Below are 14,808 nucleotides of genomic sequence, written 5' to 3'. Positions count from 1 at the left end.
CCAAGATTTCCTACTTGGTGACAGTCAGCTGACTTTCTAGAAAATGCTTTGTAGGACAGGCTCTTTCAGTCAAGAGAAAAGCAGATTTTTCTTCCTGATTTCCTATAGTATGTATCAGATTAAAACATTGTTTCCACAAAGGGCTGGCTTTTTGAAGCATTTACTAAGTACTGTGTTGAGTACTTCAAATATTCTGTAATTAATATAATTTATATTAAATCTATCATTTAATCTTCTCCAGAAACTAATAAAGAGAATGGAGAATTATGCAGGTTAAATGGCTGTCTGGAGGTTCTGCTGTCAGTGAATTACCAAGCCAGACCTTGGTACTCAGACCTCAGTGCCTTGAATGCAAAACCCACGGGTCTGACTTCAGTACCCTGCCTTTGTCAGACCCCATACGATGTAGGGGGATCTGTCTGGCTATGCCTGAGTCCTCATCTTCTCTACTGAGCACATTAGTGTTTGTGGATGATTCATTTCTACTTCTTGGGGCTTTCCCAAGAAAATTAAGGGTTGAATGCTTAGAAAATTTACCAGTCTGCCCCTTTCCTCGGGGAGCTTGCAGGTAGTAAAATAAAAAAAAAAAATGGTATTCTTTACTACTTGTCTAGCGTTATACTCCCCAGGTGAGCTGGTAAGTGGCTATTTATGTGACGGTTTTTTAATGACTACCAGGTTCCTTCCTGTGTCCGGAAAGAACACATGGGTTAAAGCCCGGAGCCTGTAAATCACAGCAATTATGGCAGACACAGATTAGATCAAAAGGGGCAAAATCAATTCTGCTTCTGGATTGTTCACACCTTGTAGTTGCTTTTCACCTTCTAGTGTAAAGCTTCTATGATTTTCTTCTGCTTTCCCATTACTCTTGAGTTATTGTTCCGATTTAATGGATTTACTGTGGGCATTGAGGACACCTCTTCTATAGTGAAGGAAAGAAATTTGGAGCTATTCTTGATAATTAGATAACTGCCTTTGGTTTTACACGTTTTAAAGCATTTTAAAGCAATGGCTTCAGAGTCAGCTAATGGACCCTTGAGAGTTGTGACCAGCAGTCCTCAGAAGACCTGCTTCTATCTTTACCTGTTTGGACCATATATCATTTTGTGCTTATCCCATGTACAATGTATCTATGTATTACTGCATGCTTGTCTATTTTATTTACTTAATTATTTATGTCCATTCTCTTGAGTGGATTACCACACGGATGGCATTTCCAGCTTACCATTCATTTGGCCGATGGAGTTTCCCTTTGAAATGTGGAATCTCTGCTCTGAGGCCCACTGTGTGTGTGTACTACGTTTGATCATGAGCATTCCTTCTGGTTCCTGTAATGGGATCCATTTGGCTTTCTGCGCTGCTCTGAGAATCACAGATACACCACTGACCTCGTGACTCTGTGTAGGTAGATCATCTATCCTGCTCAATCTGGTTTCTTTCTCCGAAGAACAGCTGGACTGCTGCTAGAATGTCCTGTGTGAGGAATGTGTCCATCTTCTTTTCACGTTGTTGAGAATAAATATTAGCCCCAGAATCCTATTAGTCAGTTCCATGTCTGCTATGAATGACTTCAGCATTATCAGATACTGGGGGTTATCGGAGGCACCATGCAGGTGCTTAGCACCCTCCTCTTGAAATATATTGAGGTGAAGATGAGAATATCTTGTCAGAGGAAATGATGTTAGTCATTAAACAATTCCCTTTATAAAGTGAGCATGTCTTATGATTGTTCAGCCATTTCCTTAACTTTAGTTGGGTTTCTTTTTAAGAATGAAATAAAAGACCTTTTTTTAAAAATTTTTTTATTGATAAAAGGAGGATAAAGAAAAGAAAAAAAAAACAAATTTCCCCCTCCTCCCACCAGCCTCCCATTTCCCTCCCCCTCCTCCCATTCTTCTCCCCCTCCTCCCACTCTTCTCCCCCTCCTCCCACCCCTCTCCCCTTCCCCCCACTCCTCTCCCCCTCCCTTTCCAGTCCAAAGAGCAGTCAGGGTTCCCTGCCCTGTGGTAAGTCCTAGGTCCTCCCCCCTCCATCCATATCTAGGAAGGTGAACATCCAGACTGGCTAGGCTCCCACCAAGCCAGCACATTGCGTAGGATCAAAACCGCGTGCCAATGTCCTTGGCGTCTCATCAGCCCTCATTGTTCGCCATGTTCTGAGAGTCCAGTTTTATCCCATGCTTTTTCTGGTAACAGTCCAGCTGGCCTTGGTGAGCTCCCAGTAGATCATCTCCACTGGGATCTTGGGGGTGGGGTGGGATGAGGGTTAGGGGAGATGGGGAGAGAAAAGGTAGAAGGGAAGGAGGGGGGACTTGGGGAAACAGGAGGATCGGGATAAAGGAAGGTTGGATAGGGGAGCACGGAACCACAATTCTTAGTTAAGGGACCCACTTTAGGGTGGGCAGGAGACTTGACCCTAGAGGGGCTCCCAGGTGCCCAAGCTGAGGTCCCCAGTTAGTTCCCTGGGAAGCTGAGGATAGGGAACCTGAAATGACCTTACCCTAGAGCAATACTGACGAATATATTGCATATCATCCTAGAACTCGCATCTGGCGATGGATGGAGATAGAGACAGAGACCCACACTGGAGCACTGGACTGAGCTCCCAAGGTCCCAATGAGGAGCAGAAAGAGTGAGAACATGAGCAAAGATGTCGGGACCATGAGGAAAAGACCTTTTTTTTATTAATCTCTTTAGACTTAGCTTTTCCTTCTAAATACATCTAGAAAATGCCCTTAGTCTCTATCTGCAGAGACTCTGTGGGCCTTCCTATCAACTGTATGAATGATAATATTGGTTGAGAAATAGATGCACGTGCGTATCTAAGTAGCTATTTTCTCTTAGAGGTTGAGTTAGGGAACAGTTCAAGGACATCCCTAGAGCATCCTCGGAGGGCGGGGGGTAGCTACAGGAATTAAGTTAAGAAAAGGGAGTGTTATGAGTGTGAGTGGTGAAGAAAGTTGTAGTTTGGACAGTTTGGCTGTGGAAAAGTTTTCATGTCAGAGGAAGGGAACATTTTAAGAGGGATATTGGTGATAAATGCTCAGTTTTGACCTTTATGTTGGTGAGAAAGAAGGTGGGGGAGGCAAAAACTGAGGGCAAGGCAGAGATGTGAGCTGCGAATCCCTCAGCTGTCAGGACTGGGTTGTGCATCCGTCTCTGGACTTGGCTCTTCACCGTGACTTCTGCTGGGGTGGCTAACGGCACACTCAGGGGAAACAGTCTCATCTGTGACATGTGTACCTCTGTGCCTACTGTGACTACAGCCCCCAACTCCCTCAAGGCAACCAAGGCAACCTGAGAGGCCTCTAGGAAATGTGGCAGTCAGGACTGAACGGCCACATGGTATTGAAAGGAGTGTGCCATTCACAGCTCAGTACAATACTTTTGTATACCATAAATTAGGAAGAATAAAGGCAGCGAAAGTCTGTGCTATCTAGAATTTATCTTTGTTAGGCTACTTCAGTATAAATTCAGCATCACTGACATGCATTTGACAGCCTCTGGTATACTATTTACAAGTCGCTTCTATGCCAGAGCTTGAGTTACAGAGCTAACATGGATGGAAAGAGAAGGGTTGCTGCTTTCTATCTTGGCCTCTACTGTCCAGGGCAGCTAGCTCTATAACTAACTTGGGTCATATATAAGGCAGTCCATCATCCCATGGGTGAGACCTTAAGTGGCCTGGTAGTACACTTGAATTTCCAACCCCTCCCCATCCATGATGTCATGATAGAAGGGTCTCTGTAGATACCCAGGAGTAAGCTTCCTAATAGTGACTTTGGAGAATGTAGGTTTAGGAAGCTGGCCTGGCCCATGCTTCCTCTCACCTTCTTGAATCTTAAATCACCAGAATAATAGACCTAAGATCCAGATCTATCTGTTATAGATGTATCCAGTTGGACATCCCAATGACATAAGCCCACCCACAGGCCAGGAGGGCACAGACAGTTCCTTAGATCCTAGCTTCCGAGACTGCTCTGCATGCGTGTCCACCATCATCCCTAGCAATTGTCCAGTCGTTCCGTGCCTCTGTGTGTGAAGTGCTTGCTGCTCTTTCTGCTTGAGTGCCCCTCCGTCTTGTGAAATGCTGCTCCTACAGGACACATTAGGGATGTCATTTCCTGCAGACACTCTCTCTTCTCTCTCTCACGTTTTCTCTCTGTGCTCACCATCGCCACACGCTCTCTTCTCCTGTTCCATCAGACTCTTTATCTTACAACGGTATATGTAGCTTCTCTTCAACACCATTGAGAAGCTCCTGAATATCAGAGGCTTTCAGCGATGTATTTGTGTTTCTGGTGCCCATAACAGAGTATGGCATAATGTAGTATGACATCAGTCAACAAACTGCTGAACAGCAAGGAGGAACACGACTTTAGAAGACCCAGGCAATTTGGGAAGCCACTTTAAAATGCACTAACTTTATTTTTTTAATATTTATTTATTTATTATGTATACCAATATTCTGTCTGTGTGTAAGCCTGTAGGCCAGAAGAGGGCACCAGACCCCATTACAGATGGTTGTGAGCCACCATGTGGTTGCTGGGAATTGAACTCAGGACCTTTGGAAGAGCAGGCAATGCTCTTGACCTCTGAGCCATCTCTCCAGCCCCAAATGCACTAACTTTAAACCACTGTATAATATGCTTCCAAGAAGGTCTTTGAACTTGCTTTTAGGGGTAAGGATGAATATATACCTACGATAGATTTCTATAGTCATTTGCAAAAACAGTTTATAATTTGGCAGGTTATTGCTTTTTATCTCCTCACTGTCTTCGCATTTTCAGAGCGGAAGAGGGTTCAAATGGAAGGGATCACTGGCTTATCGGATAATAAATTGTTCAAGCAGACTGGCTGGTGAATTATACCACCTACCTATTGGTTACTTTCCATGATATGCTTATACTTTGTGACTACGTGGACCTTGTAATAGTCACTGTGTCCTTACTTCTTTTAGGCAGGAGAATAGAGAATTGGAAGAAGTTAGGCAAGGAGGTTTATGTCTGTACGTCTGTATTTCTAGTACTTTTGACCACAAAAGCAGGAAGATCAAGAGTTCAGAGTCAGACTAGGCTATTTGGTGAGTTCCAGGCTAGATTGGTCTACATAGCAAGGCCCTGTCTCAAAAAATAAACAACAAAACAAAAAAATCATTTATATCCATCTAAAAAATAACATAGGTCTCCTTTTTACCAAAAATTTTATATTCCAAAAAAGCTGTTTTTCTAGATTATTTTTTTATTTCATAGCATTTATTTATACTTTGTGACTATATGGACCTTTCTCTATTATATACAGAGAAAATTATTTTTTAAAAATTAGAGAAAGCAGCCGGGCAGTGGTGGCGCAAATCCCAGCATTTGGGAAACAGAGACAGGCGGATTTCTGTGAGTTCAAGGCCAGCCTAGTCTACAAGATCTAGTATAGGACATCTAGGGCTGTTACGCAGAGAAACCCTGTCTCAACAAAAACAAAACCAAATAAAACAAACAAACGAAAAAAGTATTAGAGAAAGCTGGGCATGACAGTACCTGTCTACAATGCTAGCCCTTGGGTGTCTGAGGAAGGAGGATCATGAATTTAAGGCCAGCCTGGACTAATAGTGAAAACCTGTGCAAAAGCAAGCAAGGAAACATCAGGACCGTATGACAGTCATGACACTCGAGGAAGAAAGAACAGTGGCTTTTCTGTCTCAGGGTGGCATGGCAGTGAGAAATGGAGGCCTGTAGATTGTTTGTGTTAAACACCTATATCCACAGCAGTGAAAACTAGAGGCTGGGTCTTAGGGCGAGTACAGTGTAGAACTCTGATACCCCGAATCCATTAAGAGAATATAGGACATGATGCATGGATCTGGTATGCGTATTTGCATTTTTATTTCCTTGCTCTGCTTAGCTTTTGGTTTGCATCTTGTTGCAGACTAAATGACAGAGAACACGGAACGCCTTGGGGATGTGGAAAGCTTCGAAAGCTCTGATTAATCTTCTGAATATCTTAGAAAATTGATGTCCGCCAACATTTTAAGCACTTATGTCTCTTTCCAGCTTTACAAGTGGCCTTAAATGTGACAGCTGAAAGTGGATGAAATCCATGGTTCTTACGAGAGTGCCATCAGCTGGTGCTCCTGGGAGACCCTACAGAGGATGAGCCTGCTACAATGTTGGCCGCTCTCCCGTTGTGTACTCTCTAAAGAGTCTGATCTGTGATAGACTAACGCTCGGTTCAGCATTTTCACTTGGGTCCTCCTTCCTATGTTCTTTTCATAGTTCTTATTTATCTTTGAAAAAGGGGGCTTTGTTACGAAGAGTCCTGGCTGGGTTATTATGAACTTGACAACAAGTTAGGAAGAAGGAACAATATTGGGAAGAAGGCCTTGCGATTGAGAAAATGCCTCTGTGAGACTTGTGTGTGGGCAACCCTACTGTCTTTTCTAAGTAATGATTGATGTAGGAAAGTTCACTCATTATGGGCCATACCACTCTTGGTCCTAGTCCTAGGTTGTATAAGAAAGCAGGCTGAACAAGCCATGTGGAGCAAGCCAGTAAGCTGTGTTCCCACATGGCTCTGCATCAGCTCCTGCCTTCAGGTTCCTGCCTTGACTTCCTTCCCTGACTTTGGATGATGTACCACACACTGTAAAATGAAAGAACTCTTTTCCTCCCCATATTGCTTATTGTCATGGTAGTTGCTGTTGTTGTTTTCTTTGTGTTTTTACTGTAACAGACACGTGTATTAATTATACATAGTAATGAGTTTCATTATATTTTCATATATGTAATATGTTTTTAATCATATTCACCTCTCACTGCCCTGTTTTGTTCTCCTCCCACTCCTACTGACCCCTGTAGAAAAACTGGCAGTGGCATAAATAATTAGAAAGCATTGGCAGGCACTTTATATCCACTTAGCAACACAGCAGCAACAGTTTCCCCTTTTTGTTTTTTGAGCAAGGTCTCATAGAGCTCACATTGGCTTTGAACTCTTGGTCCTTCTGCCTCTAATAAAGTGTTGGATTATAGGTGTTACTACCACACCCTGTCTTTATCATGTTTTAAAAACCTAGATTCAGACAAGTCTGTGCAGCTTCTGACTAGAATTGATTTTATGCAAGTGGATTAAGTAAGCACATTTTACAAGGGGATTATAGTTTTAATATTAGAAAAATTAAAGTCAAGCATGATAGCACATGCTTGTAATTCCAACTATTCAAGAAGACTGCAAATTCAAGATAAGCTTGGGCTATGTAGCAAGTTCAAGGCCAGCCCAGGCAACTTAGATTCTGTCTTAAAAGCCAAAGCAAACAAATAGCAGCGACAATAAAACAAAAGATTGAGGTTATAGCTTTAGTGGTAGAGCGCTTACTTGTCCAGTGCAAGGCAGGGCTTGAGTTTAATAATCTCTAGTTCTGAAAAGAAGGGAAGGCAGGCAGACAGGAAGGAAGGAGGGGGGGCAAAGGAGGGAGGAAAGAAGGAAGGGGGGAGAGAGGGAGGAAAGGAGGGAGAGAGGAAGGAAGGAAAGAAGGAAGGAAGAAGGAAGGAAGGAAGGAAAGAAAGAAATGAAAGAAGGAAGGAGAGCACAAGGGAGGGAGGGAGGAAGAAAGGAAAGAAAGAAAAGGAGGAAGGAAAGGAAGAAAGAAATGAAAGAAGAAAGGAAGGAGGGAGGGAGGGAGGGAGGGAGGGAGGGAGGGAGGGAGGGAGGGAAGAAAGAAACCAAGCAAGCAGGCAGGCAGGCAGGCAGCATGAGGGTAAACAGGCAGGCTGGAAGGAGGGCAGGTGTTTATGTGGTCAGCTGGCTTGCGGCCCTGGTAAGACCCGTAGAGACAGGTACTCAAGGAATATTCCAAGTGGAAAGCCATTAAGGAATGATGGGGAGACAGTGGAAACTTAACTCTGTTGTCATTATTTGGCACACACAGTATAACTTGGCCCATGCCAATTAAATTCTCCCTCCCTTTCTGTGCAATGGAAAATGTCGCTTAGTAACTTAAGTTTTTCCACAACCATCACTTTAGATTAGCATTCCAAAGGGTTCGGAACTGGGGGTCTTCCTCATGTGGCTTTCTAGAAATAGGCAAGTCTAGCCAAAGTTGCGTGATTCCCCGTGTCAGAGGCAGAGAGCAATGGAAGATTGGGCTGAAGCAGATCTCCTGACAGAGAAACCCTTGTGTTAGTACGAGGTGGAATTATGTGATTGATGTGTACCTTTTCCATTGTTTCCTTTCAGAATTTATCACGTTAGCATTCAGGCCCATTCTCACTGACAGATGGAGTCGTATTAGAGACCATAGGCTATTTTAAAATTTTATCCTTAGTAGCACTCCTATCGAAAGGTCAAATGGCTTTGAAATTAGGTTGGATTTAACTGTTTTGATCTGATGGTAATTTGAAAGCCACTATTCATACTGCTCATTTTGTATTTACTTTTAAATTATATTAATTTATATATTGAACTAAATATGATCCAAGCTCGTATTCCACTCCCACATGCCCTCTAGCAATGAAAAACATGTCTAGTTATGATCAGTACATTTATTATTATTAACTGAGCTGGTTTACTTCATGCATGTGGGCTTTTACCATGTGCTAGTTTATTAAATATGATTTTCAGCTTAATACGGTGAACTTGTTTTGTAAATGAAATGTTTACAAAGTATACTTTGTTTGCTTTTAGCCTCTCTCCTGCTATGGCTCCTCCAGCCTTATTAGCTGAGTTTCCCTTCCCCAGGACTGACGGCCAATGCCTGAGAAGAGGCTTGGCTGGGTAACATAGCAGATAGTCACAGCAAGGGCTGTGTATATATAGCATAAGTGTATATCTATAAATTTATATCGCTTAGGCATATAAGCATATGCAGCCGCACCACCCACCAGTCTAGAAGGTTAGAGTTGGAACAGTGGGTAAAACTAGGCAGCAAGCAGAGAAACCGGAAGCAAGAATGTGAGGGTTTGGTAGCCGTGGTGTGAGAGAAAGACACACAAGGGAAAGATAAGGAGAGTCCAGGTCACACCAGGGGTCACTTGAGAGGACAGTGGCACCATTTGGACAGGAGCTCTTTGGCATCTCAGTGCACCTGAGTTCCTGCTCAGACGTTTCTAAGGCTCCTGCTGTGGTTAGAGCCAGTCCCAGGTGTGGCCTAGGAACCAACCTGAAACGCCAGTTACAGCTTTGTCTGCTGGCAGGGAAGGGAAGGAGAGGGTGCCTAGGAAACGCCTCCTGAGGAGAAGCAAGGCTCAGCTTTTGTAAATCATGGGCACAAAGGCAGCCCGCACTTGCTAAGCTTGGGCACCCTGTGACTCACGGCCTTGGTTATAACATGCCCATTTCCCTGTGCAGTGAGACTACAGGCAAGAGGTGCAGGCGAGGAAAGGGGGTCCAGGGGTCTCTCCCTTCCTGGTCAGCAAACCTTTCATTTCTGGGGATTATTAAAATTCTGCTCTCTGGTTTCTCTGCCCACTTACCCAGAAGGCTGTAGAAAGGGTCTGCACTAAGGAGAGCTGACTTACTTAGTTTTAAAAGCTGCTGAATGGGCTAGCGATGGCTTCATGTTTAAGCGCACACGCTGCTCTTGCAGAGGACCAGAATTCAGTTGTGAGTACCCACATCAGGTAGTTCACAAGTGCCCGTAACTTTGGCTCTAGGGGATGTGACACCTTCTGACCACCACAGGTACCGGCTTGCACATTCACACACCTGCACACACCTACACACACTTTAAAACATAAATTATAGAACTAAAAGCGGCTACACGGGGTTCATTCTGTCATACAGCTCTCGGTTCTCTCCCTCCCTCCCTCCCTCCCTCCCTCCCTCCCTCCCTCCCTCCCTCCCTCCCTCCCTCCTTCCCTCCCTCCCTCCCTCTCTCCTTCCCTCCCTCCCTCCCTCCCTCCCTCCCTCTCTCCCTCCCTCCCTCCCTCCCTCCTTTCCTTCCTCCCTCCCTCCCTCCCTCCCTCCTTTCTTCCCTTTCCTTCCTCCCTCCCTCCAATAGGTCTGGGAATGAAGCTTAGTAATAGAATTCTTGGAATCAATAATACATATAAATACAAGTTAATGAATGAGAAGAACATGATTTGTGGTCGTATGAATTGTTTTGCTGAATATTACATATATATATTAGATACACAGTAAGTATTTGATTAAATATGTATAGCATAAGTGTATATCTATAAATTTATATCGCTTAGGCATTCTAGAGAATTGGGTTTTTAATAACTTGAGTTACAGGGGGCTTTGAACTGCTATGTGAATTTAAGGAACTGAACTGGATCCTTTTTTTAAATTTTTTATTTCTTTATAAATAATACCATTCAAAATTCTCACTTCCTCCTCTCCTCCCATTTCCCTCCCGCTCCCCCACTTGCCCTCTCCCCTCCCCTTCCAGTCCTAAGAGAGGGCAGAGTTCCCTGCCCTGTGGGAAGTCCAAGGTCCTCCCCCCTCCATCCCTGAACTGGATCCCTTGCAAGAACAGCCAGTACTCTAAACTGATGAGCCATCTCTCTAGCCCCTGTGTTTCCTTTTAGCAAATTATTTACATATATACTTATATATACATATATGTATACATATGTATATACAGATATATGTTTATACATATATGTAAATAATTAGTGTGTGATAATATGATTCACTTGTGTAACAGTAGTTATATTGTATGGTGGTACATTTTGGTTATAATTCTCTTATTTTTGACTGTCCGGGTCAATAGTGTTTCTATTTCTCATTATTGGAAAAGATTGTTGACACAAACATTTTAGGCAGTTCCCCTCAACTCAGATTAGTCTGAGATCAGGAACAATTTCATAACTGTTGTTACACATTGCTGGATTATTTTTAAGGAAGGCTGAGGTGGTTTGGCATGCCGCTACCCGTCTATAAAGCAGTCTCAGTCTTAGGCAGTTTGCACAGTCCGAACGGAGTGAGAAATGTAACCACATTTTACCCGGAGGCCTAGCTGTAAATAAGTCCTCACAGGTAGACTCAGTGCATGGACTTTTGAAATCAGCGCCAACAAAGCACAAGTCAGTTCATTCTTTAGAAGGCAAAACCTTCAGGTTAGGAACTTTGGGGGCTGGAGAAAGTATAGTGTTGGGGTAAAAGCCCCTTCAGGACCAGTGTGTTACTGTGTTCCTCTCTGCAGATGTCCTCATGTGAGCTCAGTGGCCTGCAGGAAATTCTGCAGCACCCGAGAATGTGTAGGACACCAAGTGCTCTCAGGTTTGTGGCAGAGGATATCCAGTGGCCGCCTTGTGGTCACCAATCCATGGACCTTATATCATTTGGGTAGCTGTTTAAGAAATGCTTTTCCTCATGAAAAAATGTCAGCTCAAGTGTTGGGGTCACTTTTCCCTCTGTGAAACAGTATTATCAGCTTTGTGATGAAAATTGATAGAGATCACAGATAGTGTGGAAATGCATTCATTCTGTCAGGATATCCTCATCTGGTCCACAAAGATTCCTTTCTCACAATTTTGACAGATGAGAAATGAAGACATTTTCTTGAGAAATAATTTCCCCGATTGCTCATGCATGCTGACATGACATTGTGTATTTGCCAGCTTCCCCAACAACTCAAAAAAAAAAAAACCCTGTTACCTAAATACATAACATGTAGCAACACATCATAGAACTGGGCCAGGAGGGAACCGAAGGCAAATATTGCGATAGATGCTGTTCAGAAAGGCAAACAGAAGCAAAGACAGAGTTGCTAATAAAATGTCGGGTGGTTTAAAAATACCAGGTGCAGTATTTTAAAGGGAGGAAAGTGAATGGGTTATCATAGACACCCATGTCACTGAGGTAAATGGAAATTAAGATATAAAATGGCTCAAATTTCCAGGTGCCCAAGTAGAAGTATCAGTGGGCAGAGTAAGGTCAGAAATTGGGAAGGAAGGGAGACAGACCAGGATGTGGTGTGACCTATCCGGATACTGAACAAAATGTATCTACCTTAGCCATGTGTTGGGTGGTGCCTAATTTTGTTTCATTGACTATTTTTACCATAATATCCAAAACTTTCATATCACTCCAAACTTAAGAAATTTATTTTGTAATTAATTACCCCAGGAAGGCATTTATTTTTTTGCTTGTTTATTTATTTTGGCTTAAAGAACAAGATGTTCATACTCCAGATTTTGGTTCTTGTGTCTGTGCCTCTGTTAGAATTGATTCTACTTGTGCTGGCCTACAGTTTCTCACTTTCCTCTCAATGCTCCTATTGCTGTGCCCCTCCAAGTGGAGAAGGGAGGCATAGTGTTTGTCAAGAGCACATAAGGACTTCCATTGCTCTGCAGAAGTCTTCAGAACAATTGTTTTAGGGAAGAATATGGGTATCCAGGTTTCTTTTTACTTGTTTAATGCATTTGAAACTTAAAAGGCAGTGTTGTGTTATAGATGGTTTAGATGAAAAGTAACTTGTTTTTTTCTCTTTGAACACAAAAGCACTTACCATTTTTTGCATTTTTTGCTTTTTTTAACTTTTGTTCTTTTAGCATATTTGATAGCTATAGGTATTTTGCATCCAATAGCTCCTGTGTTTTTGTGCCAATCTGGTTAAAAACAGTGTGTTTTGGGGAACTATGGTGAGCGGCAGCGGATGACAGGTGATTGATATGTTGCAGGTTGTGAAGATCTTAGAGAAGCATGACCCCTTGAAGAACACCCAGGCAAAGTATGGATCGATCCCTCCAGATGAGGCCAGTGCTGTGCAGAACTATGTGGAACACATGCTGTTCCTGCTCATTGAAGAACAAGCCAAGGATGCTGCCATGGGGCCAATTCTGGAGTTTGTGGTCTGTGAGAACATCATGGAAAAGCTTTTCCTCTGGAGCCTGAGGCGGGAATTCACCGACGAAACCAAACTGGAGCAGCTGAAGATGTACGAGATGCTGGTTACGCAGTCGTACCAGCCCCTGCTGCACCATAAGCCCATCCTGAAGCCCCTGATGATGCTGCTGAGCTCCTGTTCGGGGACAACCACCCCAGCCGTGGAGGCAAAGCTGGTCGTCCTGCTCAACCAGCTTTGCTCCATCCTTGCCAAAGACCCATCCATTCTGGAACTCTTCTTCCACACCAGTGAGGACCAAGGGGCTGCCAACTTCCTCATCTTCTCTCTCCTGATACCCTTCATTCATCGGGAGGGCACAGTAGGCCAGCAAGCTCGGGATGCTTTGCTGTTTATCATGTCTCTCTCCGCGGAGAACAGCATGGTGGCCAATCACATTGTGGAGAACACCTACTTCTGTCCAGTAAGTCCCCTCCCTTGCTGTGCTTTCCTTCCAGCTCACTTCTTTCCGCTCATGTGCCAATAGCAAATCCTTTGTTCCATTTATTTGAAGTTGTACCTTCCATGGAAAGACGTTCAGAGGAACTTGCTTGGTGGCAGCAGAGGTATCTAAGTTTCAGTGCTAAAATTTGGCTGAGCAGTAGCAGCTCAAAATTTACCTCTAGACTTGTGACCATTTCTTAATTCATTTTTATTGTGTTGGGAACACTTTTTATTTCTTCGTAGGATATATGCATAGAGGTTGGTAAAGCCTGCACTTTTAAAATTCATAGCCTTTCAGGTTGACTTTGCTCCACTGAGTCAAGGCATGTGGTAAGACCCCTCACAGCTACTTTCATAAATTAATTTGTTTCTCAGCAAGATAACGACTGTAAGTTGTTGGTCTGTAGCACTGATTTTATTGAAAAATGAATATGTATTTGCAGTAACAAAAAATTCTCTACTTTGAAAAGTTCCTTAATCCATGGCGTGAAACCAAAATGGTATGTATTGGAGTAGCCAATGCTCAGCACCAGGAAAAGATGGGAACAGTATGTAATTTTCAGGGCTTCGTAGGTCTCTGAGTGATCTGGGTGTTATGTTAGTTGGGCAATAGCTCTCAATGCTTCCTAAGCTCAGTGAACATTGCTATTTTCTGTTTTTCTATCAGTCTTTATAAATCATGTAGCCTTACATACATGGTATAGCTAGGAGAGCCCTGGTGAGTTTTGTTGGACAAGGCAAGGCAGGTTGCTATGGGTAGATGAGATTTTTGTTATTGCTAGTAAACATCGTATGGGTGATTTTAGACCAGGAGAAACATAATCCCTAGAGGACATTTAGAAATATATGTGGTGGGTGTGTGTGTCTGCTTAGAATGGAGAGATGATGCTCATGAAGAGGGGTTCACTTGACGCCAGTGTCCACAGACCATACCGACAACACCAAGTGCAGGCAAGGATGTGGAATTCATTTTAATTACTGGTGGGGATGCAATTTGGTGCAGCTGCTTTGGAGACAGATTGATAGTTTTCTTTTTAAAGTGGTTTATTTATTTATTCATTTTCATATATATGAGTATTTTGCCTGCATGTGTGTCTGTGCTTGCATGCAGTGCCTCTGAAGGTCAGAAGACAGCTTTCAGTCCTCTAGAGCTGAAGTTACAGGGGTCGTGAATCACCCTGTTGGTTCTGGGAATCTAACTCAGGTCCTCTGGAAGAACATTCAATGTTCTTAAACACTGGGCTATCTTTCCAGTCCTGACAGTTTCTTATCAAACATGCTTTTATCATATGCTTTCCTTGATATTACGCCAAGGAGTTAAAACTTACATCCACACAAAAACCTGAACATGGATCTTTCTAGTGGCTTTATTCATAGTATTAATTGTAGAAGCAACCAAGATAGCACTAGGTGAATAAAAACTGATCCATCCAATGTTGAAATGACCTAACAAGACATGAAAAGACCATGGGAACTTTAAGACATACAACCATGTTGAAAGAAGACAATCTGAAAAGGATGCGTGTTGTCTGAATACACTAGATG

The 14,808-nt window shown here is 43.1% G+C and overlaps 1 protein-coding gene across 5 annotated transcripts in view; it reads left to right on the top strand.

The window, feature by feature from the left end:
- The window catches only part of Fhip1a (FHF complex subunit HOOK interacting protein 1A), a 216,107-nt gene that overhangs the window by 131,272 nt on the left and 70,027 nt on the right, over window positions 1-14,808 (top strand). For all 5 annotated transcript variants that reach the window (XR_012908042.1, XM_075950504.1, XM_075950503.1 and 2 more), the window contains one exon: window positions 12,617-13,243. Coding sequence is in view for 4 of the 5 variants with exons in the window: in XM_075950504.1 (XP_075806619.1) it covers window positions 12,617-13,243 (627 nt within the window). In the remaining variant the exon portion in view is untranslated. The remainder of the gene's footprint in view (window positions 1-12,616; window positions 13,244-14,808) is intronic.

The sequence above is a fragment of the Microtus pennsylvanicus genome, chromosome 16 (assembly GCF_037038515.1).
Source record: "Microtus pennsylvanicus isolate mMicPen1 chromosome 16, mMicPen1.hap1, whole genome shotgun sequence".
Classification (NCBI taxonomy): domain Eukaryota; kingdom Metazoa; phylum Chordata; class Mammalia; order Rodentia; family Cricetidae; genus Microtus; species Microtus pennsylvanicus.
This window is presented reverse-complemented; position numbering and strand designations above follow the sequence as displayed.